Source organism: Molothrus aeneus, chromosome 10 (assembly GCF_037042795.1).
Source record: "Molothrus aeneus isolate 106 chromosome 10, BPBGC_Maene_1.0, whole genome shotgun sequence".
Classification (NCBI taxonomy): Eukaryota; Metazoa; Chordata; class Aves; order Passeriformes; family Icteridae; genus Molothrus; species Molothrus aeneus.
In genome coordinates, this window is record NC_089655.1 from 21245367 (window position 1) to 21264780 (window position 19414).

At 46.1% G+C, this 19414-nt stretch overlaps 1 protein-coding gene across 2 annotated transcripts in view; it reads left to right on the plus strand.

Annotated features, from left to right (window-relative positions):
- The window catches only part of PLD1 (phospholipase D1), a 62837-nt gene that overhangs the window by 24837 nt on the left and 18586 nt on the right, over positions 1-19414 (plus strand). Inside the window, exons 7-19 of one of the 2 annotated variants that reach the window (XM_066556347.1) lie at positions 1319-1377; positions 1855-1947; positions 4387-4539; positions 5236-5385; positions 6178-6261; positions 7947-8028; positions 10018-10128; positions 11365-11577; positions 13012-13228; positions 14147-14260; positions 16250-16378; positions 16678-16796; positions 16969-17082. In XM_066556347.1, the coding sequence (XP_066412444.1) occupies positions 1319-1377; positions 1855-1947; positions 4387-4539; positions 5236-5385; positions 6178-6261; positions 7947-8028; positions 10018-10128; positions 11365-11577; positions 13012-13228; positions 14147-14260; positions 16250-16378; positions 16678-16796; positions 16969-17082 (1638 nt within the window). The remainder of the gene's footprint in view (positions 1-1318; positions 1378-1854; positions 1948-4386; positions 4540-5235; positions 5386-6177; positions 6262-7946; positions 8029-10017; positions 10129-11364; positions 11578-13011; positions 13229-14146; positions 14261-16249; positions 16379-16677; positions 16797-16968; positions 17083-19414) is intronic. The other variant, XM_066556348.1, reaches the window with a different exon arrangement.

Sequence of the window (19414 nt, forward strand, 5' to 3'; positions counted from 1 at the left end):
ATTGTAATGGCAAGACAGACTTTGACTCCAAATTTACTGATACTTTTTGTTATACTTAGTGTCTGAAGATGTCTTTGAGATTTAGGGCTTCACCCATGTAATTTCTGTGCAAAATTGGATTTTGCTGATGAGGGCCCTGAGGCTGGTTTGCCAAAGAGATGACAGTGGCCCTTTCCTTGAGAAGAGAAAGCCTTTTTTCTGGAATTGCTGTGGGTATGGGTGGACATATCCTGAAGCTGGTACTGAGGCTGCCTCCTGTCCCCATCCAGTCAGGATCACAGGCTGAGCCCTGGACTGCAGGGTTCATTGCCAAAATGTGCTGTTAGAGGTTCCCTCTGGCTTGCTGCCTGGCCAAAGGGACAGTGACACCTGCCCTGAGCACCTTTCTGCACTTGGCCAACTTGCTGTGACAATAAATTAGAAGTGCCTGGGTGCAGACAGGGTTCTGCTGTGTGACTCCTTCTCAGGGCTGTGCCTGCCCCAGCCCTGTCCTGCACAGGACACCCTGGCAGAATGTTTCTCCCTGCTAAAGGGGCCCAGGGCTAATAACCAGCAGGCTGCCAGGAATGTCCTGCTGTGCCAAGAAAAGCCTGCTCAGTTGAAATTGCCCAGTGTCCTATTTTTAGAGGTGAATGTAATCGTGCTGAGCTTTCTCACCAGCTTTGCTCACTGTTATGTTCCCTGCAATCCCTGCTGAAGCAGGAGGAGCCATGAGGAGGCAGGTTCCTGGATTTGAACTTGCTCTCCTCCTGCCCCACTGTGGTTTTCCTGTGGATTTTTGGTTCCTGGAGCCAGTTGGCAGTGATGTGTGTCCAGCACTGACCTGCTGCAGTGGCCTTGGAGGATGCTCGTGGGTTGTGGGGCTGAACCCTCCTGTGGTGTCTCCATGGGGTAGGGGACCTAAGAGTTGCTCCCTGCTCTGGGCATGTGTCCTCATTTCCTTTGCAGTCTTTCTTTGAGGGTCCCTGGAGGGAGGAGAGGATTCAGGTAGCCAGCCAAGATCACACAGACTCCTGAACCATGTCAAACTTCAGTCCTTTTTCAGACAAAGATCCAGGAGGGAGAATACCAGGGAGTCCCTGTGATGCATTTGAGTTTAATTGTCCTGAAATGTGTTCTCCAAAGTACATTTAAAATAAACAAACAGAAAACTCAACCAGAATACTTTCCTTGGTCTTCTTGGAAATGCTTAAGTGATGGTGGATAACATCTGCTCTGGATGTTCCGTAGGTCTTTATGGCTGGTCACTTTGATGAAGCAAAAAAATTTTGTGGATTTCAGGGTTATAAAGATGGGGGAATCTCTTTCTGTTTCCCAGATGGAGTTTGTTGGAGTAAGCCAGCTGTCATTCATCCACGACCTGGGACCGAAGGGCATGTGAGTTGTGAGCTGTCTTTGTGAGTTATGATTCACTAAGAGCATGGCTTTATACATAAATACTCTTAAAATTAATAGCTTTCCTTTCTCAGCACTAACTGACTGGCGATGACTGGGGAATATTTTGCCATCTAGATATGAAAAATTATTACTGTTCAGACAGAAATGCTACAATTTGGAGAAAAATTTTAAGAATGAGCTGCTTTACAAGACAGTGCTTACGGGGTTTCCACTCTTCCCTCCCTGCAGCCCTCCCTGTTGGGCCACTTAATTTTCTGCTTCTAGTGCTGTAAAATGGGACCCTGTGCTTCTTAAAGCTCCATTATTTTCTTCTGTGGGGGGGTTATTTTTGCCCTTCATCCAGCTTTTAGGGCACAGCACAGAGGCTGCTCAGGCACAAGGGCTGGGGGTTCCAAACCCCCCCTGCAGCTCCAGGTGAGCCCCATGCCTCACCCTGCCCCTGTTGTGTCCTTGCAGAGAAGGGTTCATCATGAAGCGCTCCGGGGGCCACCGCATTCCTGGCCTCAACTGCTGTGGCCAAGGGAGGATGTGCTACCGCTGGTCCAAAAGGTACTGCTGGGCTGCCCATGGGGGGATGCCAGTGCTCCCTGGGCACACAAAAATTCCCATTTGTCTCTTTCTCCCAAAAAATCTGTGGGAGAGAATCTTGCTATTTTTACAAAAGCCACAGATTTTCAGGTTGGAAGGGCCCATGGGGTATTCCCTGCCTCACCCTTCCATCTGGTGGGTTTTTTTTTTTTCCTCCTTTGGAGTTCACAGAAGGGACATGTTACTCCAGAGACAATCTGGGATTTCCTAGAGATGACAGAAACGACAGTGCCCTCCCAGGCTGTGCCCAGCTTTCCCTGCTGCAGGAGCACAGGTGGCTCTGTGCCTCTGGGAGGGAATGAGGCTGGTGACCTGCCCCAGGCAGATTTCAGCCCGGCCTTCTGAGCTTCCCTTCCTCAATTTACAAAATGAAAATCAATTAATTGAAACACTCTTTGGACTGCTTCAGGGCAGGATCAAATCAGATGTGACCTGCAATGCTAAGGAGCTGTTTGGTGCAATTAACCATGGCATTAAATACATTTATGTATTGCCTCTTGCTGATTACTGCAGGTATTGAACCCCAATGTTTTCTCCTGTTCCCATGTCCCTTCCTGCTGCACAGACATAATTTGCTGTTCCCATCCCTTTACCCTCTGTGTTAGGTCTCTGTATTGCCTGGGGCTGCAGCACAGGGAGATGTGTGCTGTGGGGGAGTACCTGTGTTACCAGCCAGCCTCCAAAATATGCAGGCTGTACCTCCTGGAGCATGCCCTTCCCAGGCAAATCTTTCCATTTCAAAATCCAAATAGCCCATTTCTGCCTTACACCAACAATTTCTTAGTCAATGGAGCTTACCCCAGGCATTATGCACCTTTGGATTTTAGCATCACCCATGGGCTGTCATTGGTTTTATCTTTAATAATTCTGTTTTCCAACAAAACCCTTTTGAATTCTTGTGAAGAAAAGGTTCTGTTTATGCACAGTCTTTCCAACATTTCCTAATTTAGGTTTACAGACGATCTCTATAATGAGGGCACAAGGAGACAAATATGTGACCTTCCTTCAGGTCAAATCATTAAATTGTCACCAATTCTTTTTCTTTTTTATGGAAAATATGCTTTTTCTTCTTGATATTCCTCAGTTAACCCTTTCTTGTGTTGTCCAGAGCTCAAGCTGTAGTGGGGCCAGTAGCACATCCAGCTCTGATGGATCTCCATTTTTCTTTAGACCCTAGAAAGGGGGTAGGAGAAGTGTTTGAGTGGGATTGTGTACAGAATATCACAAGTGAGACACTGAATTCCCATCTTGGCACACTGGGACTGATAGTTTATGCATCAATAAATAAGCAAATAACAGTAATATTTCCCAGAGAGGGTTATTTAAAGGAAGGATTTTAGGAGATGGAGGAGGATAGTGGGGTGAAGCTGTGGGTGGGCACAGGCAGGACTCCTCAGGCATGTAGAGCTGCCTGGGCAAAACAGAAGAGAGAGTATTTGGAAATACACCCTGTGGGATGTTTAAGAGTGAAATTATGGGCCAAATAGAGAGGGGAGGTATTTTGGCACCAAATGAGAGGTGATACCAGGTAACTCTTTCAGGGCCCTGAAAGTAAGAAAAAAATTACAGGATCTAATAAAAAATTATGGGAAATAGATGAGGAGCTGAGGCTGTTACTAAAGATACAAGAATGAACAGATTTTTGCAGTGTTTTGTGCTGCTTTGTGTGTTTCTGAGTGTGCAGAAGAATGAAGCAAAGGTCTGGTGAGGGAGACCTGTGTGGGACAGAGGGGGCTGGTTACCCCAGCTACGCTGCAGGGGGAGAAAAGATTAGAAATGCCATTCACAGTAAAAAATGTGTTTTTTCCCAGAGTTGCCTTCAGGCTACAGTATTTATGTAAAACCTGCCGGTCATCCCTCCTCATGTGTTTCTAACAGGGTGCCTGTTGCTTGGCAATAAAAGCTTTCCAAAATGCCTTGTTCATATATTTTGGTAGGAGTGAAAGTGATCCTAGCATCAGAATTAATGTAAGAAATGTCAAATAACTCCCATATAGCATACAAGCTGAATGAAAATTAGGGATGGAGGAAGGCTTGTTGCACCTTGCCTCATGCTTGGAGATTTATGACCAGGGAGGTTCTCGTGGGTTTTGTTTAACGAGGGAGCCTGTATTTTTAAAGACTCCTGTAAAAAGGAGTTATGTAATTAACTCTAAATGTCCTATATTGAATTAAAACTCATTACCCAAGTTCGTAAAATAGACACTTTTCTGCTCAAGAATACCACCCCCAGTCTAGCTCCTGAGAATAATTTTTACCATTTAGTAGATTTCCCAGATAAATGATTTGCCCATGTTTTGAAGAAGCACTTTTCCATTTTATTGGCTCTTTTGGTGGCTCACATTTCAAGGCCTGGCATGGGTGTGAAATCCAGGTGACATGGTTGCTGTGTCTGTACAGGTGGCTGGTGGTGAAGGACTCCTTCCTGATGTACATGAAGCCTGATTCAGGGGCCATTTCCTTTGTCCTGCTGGTTGATAAGGAATTCAACATCAAGATAGGCCAGAAAGAAACAGAAACTAAATACGGGTTGCAGATCGACAATCTCTCCAGGTAAGAAAACAACTTTGTTTATCTTCTTTTAGTTTGCTCTTGCTTTTTATGGAGAAATTGATGCTTCTCTGCAGGAGAGGTTAACAAGCCTGGGTGGCTACTGCTGGTGTGCTCAGACCTGCTGGGGATTTGGCCCTAATGCTGATTATTTCCATGCCTTAATGAGGCATTTAGAGCTTCTGTTTGTCCATCCCTGTGGTTATTACTGGAGCCTGGGGGCACAGTGCATGCTGAGTTGTACAGTCTGGTTCAACAGCAATTGCTTAGGTAATTTTTAGACTCTGTTCTCTTTAAGCTGCAAGAAGGGATGTTTTCTTCTGCATCCCAATGGAGTATTGCTCAAAAGACATGCTAGTGGGGGATAAAGAGATATTTAATGTTTTTATGTTAGCACACAGTATAAATTAATCTCTTAAAAAATACAACATTGGCTGGCTCCAGCTCCAAGTTAAGCTGGTGCTAATAATTTAAACATGGGTGGGTTTTTCATGCTTGGCACTGCAATACTATTAGTCACTCAGAGAAGCTCAGTGCTGTGCATTCTTTTGCAAACAAAGCAGCGACGTCCCTACTTTTTGCGTAAATAAAATATGACTGGTACAGATGCATTTACCAACATGGACAGGCAGCGAGGAGCAGCCCAAATAAATGGAAATGGCTTCAGCCTGCTGCCCTGTGCTTCATGTATTCTTACAGGTCACTGATTCTGAAGTGTAACAGCTACAGACATGCCCAGTGGTGGAGGCAGGGCATAGACGAGTTCATCCGCAAGCACGGCAAGGACTTTCTGACGGAGCATCGCTTCGGCTCCTACGCGGCTGTGCAGGAGAACACGCTGGCCAAGTGGTGAGCACCTGCTACCTGCCTGCCCTCAGCACCTCTCATCAACAGAGCTGGTAGCCTTTGGTAGCTTGGGGACTGGTGATAATTAAAGAAGTTGCAAAAGAAAAAAAAATGAGGCTTTCTTCACCAGGGACGGAGTAGCAGTGCTGGTGGAAGGAGAGCTCTCAGTGTCACAGCTCATTGTGTTTTGCAAGTCAAGTTATGTTTAATTTCAAAGGTGTGTTGGGTATTTGTCATTGTAAGGATAAAGAGAAGAAGAGGGAATCAACAAATGCAGATCTGGGTATAGTTAGGAGGGTGGGCTGGGCTTTATGCACTCAGCAGCCCCTGAGAAATCATTCTGTCCCCAGTGTAACCTGACTGCACTAATCCATTCCCAGAAGTGCCTCAAAAACTGGATTCTAGCTGGAAGCAGACCAGTACTTTCCCTGCACCATCTGCCTTGCAACAACCTCTGCCTGAGTACTTTCCATAAATCAAAGGAAACACCATTCCATCATCCTTTCCTGAGAGACAAACCTGGCTTGCATGTCAAGCAGAACCCAGGAATATTGTGTGAATTTGGCAGAAGTGCCAAGAGGCACTTAATATTCCTTTATTGTGCTGTTTCATCAAGCTACTGATAGCAGCATAGAATTCTCCCTTCATGTTGTCCTGATTCTGGAAATTTGATTGTGTTTGCTTTCAAGATGGGAACGTAAATATCATTAACACAGAACCCCATCGTTCTTCAGCTGTGTACTTTGCTTAATGAAGGGGAGGAGGCATAACTCTGCACTCTGTTTGCTTTTGCAGGTATGTCAATGCCAAGTGGTACTTTGAAGACGTTGCAAATGCCATGGAAGCTGCTAAGGAGGAAATTTTCATCACAGATTGGTGGTGAGTACTGCCACATTTGGGTGTTGCCCAGCTGTCTCTCCGGGGATGCTCCCGACAATGCGGCACTGTTCAGAGCCCTACAGTATGGCAACTAGCCCTGCAGCCAGATGGTTTGGCAGCACACCCAAAACTCTCCTTGTGTTGTATTCAAAGGCCTTTTCAGGAGGGCTGGCAGCAAAAGCACACGCTTCAGATCAACAGCTTGGTTGTCTCCCTCCACGGAAATGCCTGAAATCACACGGAGGCACCACCTGAACTGCACATGTGGTGGCTTGAGGGGCTCCTCAGGAGTGTAAATAGCTGCGAGTCTGAGGGGCGTGGGTGTCTTTCAGTGTATCAGGGAGGAAGGATGCTCAACAGTGCTATGGGATCCTGCATGGAATCTCCTTATATTTCCTCCTCATTGCCTTGGGAAGCCTCATGCCAAGTGTGAGAGCATCTTGTGGTTTGTCCTTTTGGTCTGCTCTTAAATGGGCCAGATAAGGGAGGAGGGGAGGTTTGTCACCTTTTCTGAGCTGTGTGTTTGCTGAAGGACCTGGCTCTGCCCACTTGTTCCCTAGTTTGTGTTTATGCAGCGCTCTGGTTCCTGTTTGCGTCAGGAAAAGGGTGCTCTCACACCCTGGACAGAGTCTGCTGGCTGGGTGCTGGTTGTGGCTGCCCATGTCTTGCCTTTCTGGAGGTTAATCTGCCTGAGCCAGCCTGGACCTTGGGCATGGGAGGCTTCCAAGACATGACTCAGATTTCCTGTTCACCTTAGGCACATCTCTGTGCTCCTCTTTCTCTGCCTCTGAAATGAACCTCTGGCTGCTTATCTGCTGCCTCTGGGAACTGAGAGAATTTGTTTCTAGGAGGAAATTATGAGAAAACTACATACCATGTTAGCATTTGGTGGGGTAAATCTGTTTCCTGCCATGACCACAGTTAAGCCTAATGCTCATGGGTTCCCCCTGTGCAACATAAGGTGGCAGTTCAAGAACATCTCATTTCAGACCCATTGTCTCTTACTGAGTGTTTTATTCAAACAATTGTTATCATGGAATTCCAAAACTTACCTAAAACTTGATGTGTAAGATAAAAATAGGATGTAGCAACATGCTTTATCCAAGCTCAAGTTGCTATGCTTGGTACAAAATGAAAAGGAATGAAATTCTGTCATCTCGCTGTGCAGGAATTAGATGAGATTCCTTAACTATTTCTTGTAATCTTTAAAGCAATAACATGTCCTGTTGAGAGATCCAATTTCTTTGTCTATGGGCAGCAAGGAAAATTCAGCACAAATCTGTTCTGTTCAGATAGCTCAGGTGCCAGGAGAACTGAAATCCCACTCTTATTTATTTTTTGTGTCTGCCTATTTCTTTCAGAAAATCCTTGGGGTTTTCTTTTGTTGCATCTTTCTTTCACAGATAGAGTCCAAATTTCCCTATTTATACATCACTGTTCAACCTGATCTCGTGGGTTATTGAATATGAAGATGAATGTGCTGGACATGTCCCCTGCCCTCTGTAATGCTCAGTTATTAAAGAACAAAGAGCAGGATATTGGAGAATGCATCACTCTGGGACATGAGCTTTCACATCCACTTTATTTAAACTTCAATTCCTTTGCTTCCCAAATTGGTTATTTAGGCCAGTGCTTTGTTTGCAGGCTACATCTGCTGTAGTTTTTATTCACCTTTATTTTCTTAGGCTGAGCCCAGAAATCTTCATGAAGCGACCGGTGGTGGAAGGGAATCGCTGGCGGCTGGACTGCATCCTCAAGAGGAAAGCAGTAAGTGAGCTCCAGCTGCACCCTGCACCCCCAGCCAGGGGGTCATACTGGGGCTGGAACACTTCCACCATTCATTTTGGCAGATATGAGAGTTAAAGCCTCACATCAGATAGCCTTGGAAAACCATGTGTTTTGATTTGCTCCCCTCGTTTGGGTTTGGAAGCGCTCAGAGGCAGGTTAGATCCTCTGATTGCCCCAGGTTTGGGTCACAGCCTTGCTTTACAACTGTCTCAGTTCCTGATGGGGTCAAAGACCTGCTGTTCTCCCTGCTCTCCATGTGATTTATGTACTTTAGAGGTACAGGGAAGGCTGAGCACTTTGTGGTGTTTTGTTTATGAGTGTGAGCTGTGCTCCAGCTGTTCACACACCCTGTGATAACAGTGATAACAGCGGTGCTAAAAAGAGCTTGCCCATATCAGCAGAGTCACAAGGTTTGTTCCCATTCCAAGGGAAACCTCTTGGACTCTTGCTGTAGTAGAAGGGCAGAATTCCATGCATTCCATAGACACGGACTTTAAACTAAAAAGGGGCAGGTTTAGATTAGCTATTAGGAAGAAATTCTTCCCTGTGAGGGTGGTGAGGCCCTGGCACAGGTTGCCTGGGAAATTGTGGCTGCCCCATCCCTGGAATTGTTCAAGGCTAGGTTGACTGGTACTTTGAGCAACCTGGTCTGGTGGAAAGTGTCCCTGCTCATGGCTGGGGGTGGAACAAGATGATCTTGAAGTTCCCTTCCAGCACAAACCATTCTGTGATGTGCTGAAATACTCTTGGACTCTATCCCCTTTCCAGCCAGTTGTCATCACAGTCCTCACCCCTCCACATACCTAGATAAAAAATGAGAGCTTTGTGTCTGACTGTTGTTGGTTTGGAATTACTCTTGTTTTCTGGCAAAAATAAACTGGCCACAAGGCATCACTCACTCAAAGGAGGGATTTGGCTTCTTTTTGCCACATTGACATGGATTTTCTTATGACCATAAAAACGTTGTGGTAAGGTGAGTGAGGTCAGTCCCTGGAAATGCTTGCTCTGTCACTTATGGTGTTCCTTTGACTCAACAGGGCAGTCAGCAAGCTGATGTAATGGTGTAGGGGTGAGGCTGTCCTTGCTGTGTATGCAGCATTGCCTTGGACTCCCCTGGGTGCAGTGGAGAAGAGAATATCATCCACAATTTGGAGATTGCCTAGCTCTTAGTAGCAGCTTTATAGGAATAGAAATTCAAAAGGCTGTGGAAAGTTTAGGTTCCAAGTTTAAGCTGGCAAATTCTAGTGCAGGCTTTTAATCCATGCAAATTTATGGGAAGTGGAGGTGTCCCAGTGTGTGACCAGTATTTGCCAAGGTTTGGGAGGCACTTGGCACATTTGAAAGTGCTTTAACAAAAGTTTTTAGAAACCCTGCCATGGATACAATGCTGGTCACAAAAAGCACCATGTTTTTAGCACTGCTCAGTGTGTTCTAGCAGCTTGTTTAGCTCTACCAGCAGAAAGAATCTCTTCGCTGGTGTTGAGTTGGTGACATCCCCTTCAGGAGGGGGATGTCTGTGTAATCTCACTGGTCATGTCATCCTGCAGGGACATTTAAATGAGGGCAACCCTCAGGGCAACACGAAGCAGCAGAACACTGTACTTTAGTGGATGAACATGATTGGAGTGAATCGTGCTTGCAAAATCTACCCCAAAGGGTGTGTAAAAGGAGCTGCTGTAGGAATGACCTGTGGATGGGCCTTGGCATAGCTCAGACAAAACAACAAAACCCACACAAATCCAGGTATTGAGCCTTTCTCAGAAAGCTGGAGAGCTTTCCCAAGGTTATTCCAGGCTGTGGAGTCCCCATGGGGGATCTGGAAGAGCGTAACCAGGAACAAGTAACCTCAGTCAGCATTTCCATCAGCAAACACAACACATTTACTGCCTCTAGCTTTTCCTCCCTTTGGAAACAGACACTATCTATTGATGTGCCTGTATTCAATGTGTTCTTTTTTATTTCTGACAGCAACAAGGAGTGAGAATTTTTGTTATGCTGTACAAAGAGGTGGAGCTTGCCCTGGGGATCAACAGCGAATACAGCAAGCGGACGCTCATGCACCTCCATCCAAACATCAAGGTAATTGCACAGGACTATGTGGAGGGTGTTTGCATTCAGGTATTCTTGATGGCTGGTGCTGACCCTGGTGTATTTGGGTGGGAACTGCAAGTTCAGGAGTGTTTCCCACCATTGCAGTGTGTCTGACAAGGTACATCCATATGCTGATGCCACATCTGGCAATTTCATTTCATTCGGTTCAAATGGAACATAAAATTGCTTAGTTTAGATTTGCCAAAGCAACTGTTTGCCTTAATTCACAAGAAGTATAGTTCATGTGACAAGTTAATGGGGTTACATCAAATGGAAAATTACAAATTGAGAGTGTTGTCTCATTTCAGCATTTCTGCTCAAATGTGAATGATCAAAGTCAACCCTGGGTGTTAATGTTCCCACCACAGAAGAACAGCATTGCCCTGTCCTGTGCTGTTACACTGCTCTTATGGCACCAAGCAGAAAATCAGTTGTGGCAGACAAACCAGTAAATAAGGCTAGATCCAGTCTCTTAGAGACACATACACCTTAATGAGCAGTAAGATACTTGTTATGTTAGAATAATTGATTTATTTTCACTTGATCAATTGTCACAGGGAAGGGAAGCATCTGTTCATCATCTTTGTAGCAAAACTGGACAATACACACGAGCTGTGTCTCAGGTTTTGGGGGCAGCCAGGTCAAACTTGGTAGCTTTTTCTCCAGGAGACTGATCTAGTGGCTCTAACATCATAAATAAAACCCTGAGTTTAGATACAGAAATTAGGGTTCCACAGACACTTGTCAAAAAGAAATTCTTAAACAAATGCCAAACAATTTGATTTTAAGTGGGGGGAAAAAAAACACCCAGCTTCTCATTTCACTTGTGTGGTGGCAACAACCAAAGAAGTGACTCAGATCACCAATATGTTATTTTCTTTCAGAGCAGGCTCTGTGTTTGAAAGCTCAGCTATTACAGCTCAACTGAAGCAGTTTCTTTGACTATGGTCCTCTTATGAAGCTGTTGTAAGGGTGACCTGTCCCAGCATCAGTAATCATTGCTGCTGGGGTTCCTGCATCCTGGGGAAACACCTGCCTGCCATATGGCTGACACCTGCTATGGGGAAATTGAGTAGCTTCTGCTAATTAAGCAGTGGATGCATCCAGTAACAACTCCAGCATTTCCCCATCACCCCAAACAGCCAAAAAAGGCTGACCAGCTCTCTGCCTGGAAGGATTTAAATTTAACAGCGATGCTGAGCTCGAGTGCTGGTTTCTTCACAGGTGATGAGACACCCAGACCACGTGTCCTCCTCCGTGTACCTGTGGGCCCACCACGAGAAGCTGGTGATTGTGGACCAGTCCGTGGCGTTTGTGGGTGGCATTGACCTGGCCTACGGGCGCTGGGACGATGATGAGCACCGCCTGACTGACGTGGGCAGCGTCAAGCGCGCCTCCGCCGCCGCCACCAAGTCACTGTCCACCGCCAACCTGGCTGTAAGTGGGTGCTGCTGGTGGGGAGTGCAACCTTCCCCAAGAGCCAGGGGGTAGGAGCCACCAGAGCACCAGCACACACACAAACACACATGCAGCAGCTCAGCAGTGAAAACACAGGAGGGTCCAGGCATGGAGTTCCAACGTGTTTCAATGTAGGGCAACGCTGAAGGGGTCCAGGGGCCAAAGACAAAGGAGGGTCCAGGGTATAAACAGACAAAGATAAAGGAGGGTCCAGGAAAAGAGGGGATGGAGAAGAGCATCACAGATCCAATAGTCTGAGGGCTCAGGAGTGGTACACAGGGAAGGGACCAATAGAAAATGCCAGGGTGGATTGGCGGGGTTACACAAACCAATGGGAAAACAGGGCAGGGAGAACTTAATAAATATTAACATACAAGGGTAAAAGGGGTAGGGAAGGCCAGTGGGACAATGGGGAAGACAGAACTGGGACAAATTAACATAGTGGTGCAGAGCTCCATGGGAGAAGCTTCTTTCCTCATCCTATCCTATGGGGAATGCCTGGAGCCTATAGTGCATCTCTCCAGGGTATTGTTGTTGCCTTCTCCCCAGTAAATTCCTGGGCCTGCACATGAATGGGCAGGGTCCAGCTGGTGGGCACAGTCAGCCATGGCAGGTCTGGGGAGGGGTGAATGGGCTGTGTCCTCTTCTGAGCATGGAGTGGGGTTTTGGGGCTTTAATGACAAATAAGTGGTGAGAGGAAGGATCTAAGGATCCAATGATTCTTTAGGTGTAGGTGCTGACAAGCCCTTGCTAGGGCACAGAAATGAGAGAGCTGGGTTTCCCCTAGAGCTTGCAACAGCAGCCACAATTTGAAGTCTGTGTTCTTAAAATCATAGAATCTTAGAATGGTTTGGATTGGAAGGGACCTTAAAGATCATGTTGTTCTACCTCCATCATAGGCAGGGACACCTTCCTCTAGACCAGGTTGCTCCATGTCCTGTCCAATCTGGCCTTGAACATGTCCAGGGATGGGGCATCCACAACTTCTCTGGGCAACCTCTCTTTTCTTAACAAAACTTAGAAATGCAGAGTAAGCACTTGGAGAGTGCTCTGAAATGTTTGTTGTTTGTGCCCTCAGCAGCTGCCTTGTTTGCTGAGCTTTCTGCTAACTTGGGTCTGTATGCAACCACATGTCTCTAAAAATTTGCGAGGTCTAAGGTTGATGAGAATTTCAAGGGAAGTAATAATCCAGAGTAAATTTATGGATCCAAATGCTGCTAATATTACTAGGCTTTCCTGGTAAGTACCTCCTCAGTCCACACTCCCCAGAAAGCATGCCTAGTTCCCACTGAAATGTGTCTGTCACAGAGCAAAATTTGGCTCGTGGTTGTTCCTGAGCACTGATCTGCACGAGAATCTGTAAAGGGGAACCTCTCCATACCTGACCTGCAGCCATGTCTTGTGTCTTTTAAGGCTACAGCAGAGTCGACTGAACGTGTCCTGCTGCAGCCTCAAGGTCTGGCCCCAGAGAGCCACTTGTTCGAGAGAAATGCTGATGATGCCCCAGACACATCAAAGATGAAAGGAGTAGGAAAACCCAAAAAGTTTTCAAGGTTCAGCATTTACAAGCACCTGCACAAGCACAGCATGCACCACTCTGACAGCGTCAGCAGCATCGACAGTGAGTCAAGTGAGTGATGCTCAGCTAAATAATGTATATAAAGGATGTGTGGAGGTGGTGGTGGGTGTTTGTGCACGTTCACGTGATTTCTAGGGCAATGTGTTCTTTGTATGGAAGGAAAGTTGACAAGTTACCTAACTATCAGAATAATAGCTGTGTGTAGCCAACATGTAGATTTGTGTCACTGCAAAATAGAGAAGAAGGGTTTTATGTGTTTTTTTTATTTAGCTAATTAGCAATTTTCATGAGCCATCAGATGATGTGATACAGTGTATGTGATTCTTAATGTTTGTATTGTTGAAAAGTGTTTGTTCCTGCAAGAGAGAATTGAATCTTTCATTTTTCAACTTGGATTTATTATAACAAGCAAATAATTTCTGAATGGGATTATCTCCTCTCACATACTAGTCTTAAAAGCTAGGTTTTAAATAAGTTCACATAAATGGAAATATTCCAAATTTACCCACTTACTAGAGAGGAAAGTCTGTTCATCAGTTGAATATTTAAATGCAGCTTTTAATTCCCAACATTAAAGATAACTTCAGTGCTAAAATTACAAGGATCAGCTTGGCAATTGTTCCAGAATGAAATCCTTCCTGAAAGTCCTCAGCTCCTGAAGATGGGGGAACTTATTGGAATTTCCATCCCTCCTTGCTGGTCTTTCTCTTGCCTCTGGCTCCTCATGGGGGTCTTGGTTGCAGTCAGCTCAGGACACAGCCATGGCTTTGTACTTCATTACATCTGTTTGGGTTAAAACCAGCTGGGTCCTGAGTTGGGTCCTTTGCCTGGCAGCCACTTGCAGTTCCAGCAAGCTGACATCTGGTTTGAGTTCCTGTCTGCCAGGTGTCTTCAGACAGGAGCAGGCACCATGGTGGCAGAGGTGGACATGTGTTTTTGCCATGAATAGAGCATCTTGACTTTCTGCAGGTTACTCTACCCCCACTAGGAGCCAGCCGAATATAATCCAGAGTTTAAGGCCCCATCTGAAAATGTTCCATCACCACAGTGAATCCAAACAGGGGCTTGCTGAGCCTCGGGAGGGTAAGTGGAGGAAGGCAGAGCTGTGGACTCCTTCAGGCTTTAGCTGCTGATGTTTTTGCATTATAACTCTGGGAAGAGTGAGGTTGGGTGCCAGGATCAGCCTTTGCTGCTTGTTGTTCTGCCAGCATCCTTATCCCGCCTCTGTGGGCATCCTGGCAGAAGAGCCTTCTCCAGAAACTACAAATGCTGCAGCATAAATAAATAAGAATTAAAAACCCCCAAACAACAACAACAATCCAAAATAAAACAAATGAGCAAACAAAAAATTTGCAATAAAACCAGCAGGGAACAGTTGCAGAAATAGTTCTGATTCTGGTATGTGATGATTTCAGCAGCTCTCATCCTGTAAAGGAAAGAGCTGTTACTGGAACTGGGAAGTTCTGTATTGGATATTTTTAAAGTAAGACTGATGCAGGAAGACATGCAAACAGAGAGAGGAAGCAGCAGAGTGGCTGCTGCCAGTCCTGTGTTTGGACAAAGACTTGGGTCCCCTCTTTTGCTCCTAATTAAAACCAAGGAAAGCAGACTCAGTTGAGACAGGAGTTGGGGAGTTGTGAGCACTGAGCTGTTTCCATCTCTGGACTGGTATTGGAAGGGCCTATCCCACTACCATTGATACCATTCCAAGATGCCTTTGGGTGCAGGAACGGAGTGAGGAGCAGTTCTTCAGCATCATCCTCTTACAAACATCTTCCTCTAAGGCATTAATTGCCAATTAGAGAATATTGGTTACAAAGTAGTGGCAGGCAACAAAGCATTTCCATGTCTTTGTGGAGACAATGTGCAGTCTCCCCCGTGGCCATTCATGCTCACTCATGAGTCACTGTGCAGTCATCAGAGCATGTGTTGGCCTGCATCCCACACATTGCCATTCCCACCCAGGCATGTGGAGCCAGTGATTCCCCAGCTCCACCTGGACTCTCACTAGAGGCTGGAGCTTCCCCAGGCAGCTGTGGTGCAGACCTGCTGCATGGCATTTCTGGCATGGCTTGGCTCAGCTCGGCTTGGCAGGGTCACAGCGGCGCTGGCAGGGCTTGCTTTGTGTTCCCTGGTCTTGTGCTGCTGCCAGTGTGTGTTTTGTTGACTGTTTAAAGTTGGTTTTTCTGTGTACTGAGGGGTTTTGTGGTTACCTGGTGGTGTGGTTGGGTTAGGAGGAAGTTTCTGCTGATGGCATTGATGTATAATTATTGCATTAATATTTGGTGTCGCAGATGAAGGCTGCTCTCACAGTCAGGAAATAACACCAGGTAACTGTTTATGGTGTAGGCCAACATTTTTTGATTTTTTAAGAGCCTGGAAGAAGAGTTCACTGCACTAAAATATGTGCTCTGGAAATAGGATCCTGTTAGGAGGGAATATCCCTGCATACAATATTTCAGACTGTTCTCAATCAACACTAATTTGGAATGCAGGATCCATTTGTTCAACATGTGAAATTGTATCACAAATGACACTGCTATTTGGAAAAAGCAAAATGATACTAAGAAAACCCACAATACTTCATGAGGGAACATGAACATCTCATTCTAGATAATAAATACTACTTCTATTAAAGGAGATGCACCCTGCTAGAGAGGCAAAATAATAAACTCTCTAGCAGAGAAGATGGAATTAGTTCACTATTAATGTAAAATATATGAAGTAGATGATATACATGATCTGCCATATGGGAATATTTAGGTGTTATTGAACTGGGAAAGGCAAATGGTTATAGGGTGATGCAGTCCAAGATAAAATTCAGCATCTGCTTTTCATTTCCATAACAGACTCCTATTTATAACCTCTTCTGATTATACAAGAAATACTAAAATAGGAAAAAAAAATGCTGACATATATCCCTTGAAAGTAGCAGGAAGACCAGGGAGAAACCAGCTTCAGCTTCTTGGGACTGGCAGGTCCCAGCAGTGCTGTTCCTCTGAGTCTCTCACTGCTGTGTGCAATGGATGGCCATGACTTTGGAGCATGTTTTTGTTTTGTTTGCCTGCACAGATAAAGGATCCATCCGTAGTCTGAAGACAGGTGTTGGAGAGCTGCTCGGGGAAACCAGGTTCTGGCACGGAAAAGACTATTGCAACTTTGTCTTTAAAGACTGGGTTCAACTCGACAAGCCTTTTGCTGGTGAGTTGGAGTCTTGGCATTCCCCAAACTTTCTTCTGTACCTTTTCAGTCTCAGATCTTATTTTTCCTGCCTCCAAGCCAGAGGTAACAAGGCTGGTTTGGTTTGGTTTGGTTGCTAGGAAAAAGCAGCAAAACTCCCTTTGAGGGATTTTAGGGCCAATTATGATGTTGCAGTCCAAGTCATCTGCCTTGGGGGTGCTTGGTGCCAGAAACCTCAGTGTGAGGAGGGGGATACTGTGCTTTTTCCACACTCATGTCCTTTGTCTGAGGAAGTTCAGCCGTGCTCCCCTGTCCCCCAGACTTCATTGACAGGTACACCACGCCCAGGATGCCCTGGCACGACATCTCCTCCGTGGTGCACGGCAGAGCCGCGCGCGACATCGCCCGGCACTTCATCCAGCGCTGGAACTTCACCAAGGTGGGTGTGCTCTCACTGCTGGGGGCACGGAGATAAGCACAGCCTTGCCTCATCCCCCTGCCCTCTGCAGGCATCTGTTTTATTTCCTTGTGTTGTTTGGTATGTTGCAAGCATTTTTTCTTTATCTGTTGCAAGCATTTTTTCTTTATCTGTTTTTTTCCCTCCTGTGCAGATTATGAAACCCAAATACCGGTCCCTGTCCTACCCATTCCTGTTGCCAAAATCTCAGCAAACTGCTCATGAGTTGAAGTATCAGGTCCCTGAGGCTGTTCCTGCCACAGTCCAGGTGGGTGTTGGTCTCCTGCTCACATACTCCTCAGAGGGCTTGTTCTGCATCCTCCCAGGAAGTTTGAATGCCTGACAGACCCTCTGCAGAACTTGAATTCTAAGATGCAAAACTCTTGTCTAATTCAACTCACAGATTAGGTGATCAGATCCTCAAATGTAGTAGAATAATGCAACACTTTTAGTAGAGAGGCATTAATTTATATCTCCATCTTTGAGGTAAGGGGACTAAAGTGTCTGCAAGTGGTGGGAACACTGTGACTTTGCACAGCTCTGTGGTTTAATGGTTTGTTTTCTGCTGCTCTTCCTCTAACACCTAACATTTGGGCTTTATAATTCAAGAAGGCCTGATGGGTTGAGGTTACCCACTGAGTATTTATGTCAGATCTCAGAGCAGTCTGCCAGCCCTGACGCCTCGCTCAGACGGGTGGTGGTCAGTGAGAGCCCAGCATTAAGTGAAGTCTTGGAGCTGGAGTCTTGCTTTCTGCCTTGAGCTTCATCTGCACTTTATTATGCAGCCCTACACCCCTGTGGGTCTTCTGCAGTTCCACACAGTCAGCCCACAGTCTGATTTGTGACAATCAGTCTCACAGTCAGAATTGCCAAGATACCTCTGTTTAAAAGCCCAGTTCACTCTGTCAAGTGCACATACTTGAATACTTGAATATTGATCTTACCCAGCAGAAATAGGAACTTGTTGAAGAGTACAAAGTCAAAATAGTTATGCTGAAGCAGCAAAACCATTGTGTGTCTCTGTGGATGAAAGATGTATGAAGTAAGAGCAGTTAGACCAAAACCAGGAAAAATGCATGACTTTGCTCTTTGTAAGGAGTGGTCTGCCCAGATGACAGCACTGCTTGGGGAAGCTTAGTGAAATAAGATGTTTTTTTCTGTTGTGGATTGCCAGGGCATTGTCTGCTCCTCTCTGTGTGGTGAGGGATGGGCAGCACACGGATCTTGTGTCAGGGTTCTGGGGTGTTTTACATCAGCCTCCAAAGCAAGGCTCCCAGCTTGCTGGGAAGTAGTCCCCTTCAGGCATCATCCTGTTCCCTGTGGCTGTAAATGCCTCCCTGTCTGTGTCTGACACCAGCTTTTTGGGAAATCTTGTTCTCATGGAATTGATGGGGCTTGTGTCCCCTGAGCACGCTTCAACCGCAAGATAAGCCACAACTTCTAAATCACGGGGTTTGCTGTAGCAAAAAGTTAAGCTCTACTGATTACAGAACTGGAAGCAGTTCCCAAAGGAGAAATTAATCTGAGAAAAACCTAGATGCAGCTTCTCTTCAGCCCAGCTGCAGAGCTACTGGCTCAGGGCATCAGGCCATGGGAGAGGAGGATGGAGCTCAAGCAGTGAGTGCGGAATCCGCAGGCTCCGGTGCTGAGTGATGGGTGAGCAGTTGGAGAACCAGCCTGGCCACCACATTGCTGAGGCATTGCAAATAACTGGTACATCCAGGAAATGGGGGGCTGCTCTCAGTGATGCCATAAACAGCAAAAAGAGAGCAGGTTTGTCTTGTAAATTATTCATTTGAAACTACCTTGCTCATTTCTTATTTATGCATCTGTCAAAACAGCCCTGCATGTAGACAGATAAATAAACCTACGTGATATTAGGCTGCAAATGGGTTGTCCTGAAATGTGCCAACCTTCCCAGTATGAGGGAAAACTGGTGGGGAAGAGCCTGGTGGAAGCAGTGAGGGGGGCTCCTCTGCTCAGGCTGGGGCACCCTGTCTGGGTGCAGGTCCCCAGGCTGCTTCAGCTGGGTTATGGTTTCTGGGTGCCCTCCTCAAGCTCCAAGGCAGGGATTTGCAGGCACATAGTAAAATTTTGACTGTCTCCTCCCTAATACCCACACTGGCCTGTTTTCCCTTGGTGCCCAGGTGACACAAGTGCCCTGAGCATCCCTGAAGTCCCACAGTGAATCTGAAAGTGACTCAGTCTCTCCTCCTGATGGAGGTTTCAGATTTGGCTGCTGTAGGGAGTGAGGACATGGGAAGACATCTGCAGCCTGGATCTGAACTCCCTCTCCTGGTTGCCTTTTTCTGGAGCTCCCAGGGGGTGCATCAGGGCATATCTGTGTGACTTCTCCTTTTCTGCAGGGACAGAAATATCAGCCTCTTGCCTGTCCAGTTTATTCATTTTGGAGCAGAGGGCTCAGGTGCTCGCATCTCAGTGGTACAGTTCTGCACAGAAATAAGCAGATATCCTAAAATCTTTTACCAACTTTTTACCCAGAAAAACTAAAGCAATATTCTTGTTCTTCTTAGTATTGAATCTTTTGGCTGGCCAGCAGCCAATCCCCTGTTATCTCCATTTGAGTACTGTGTAGGGAT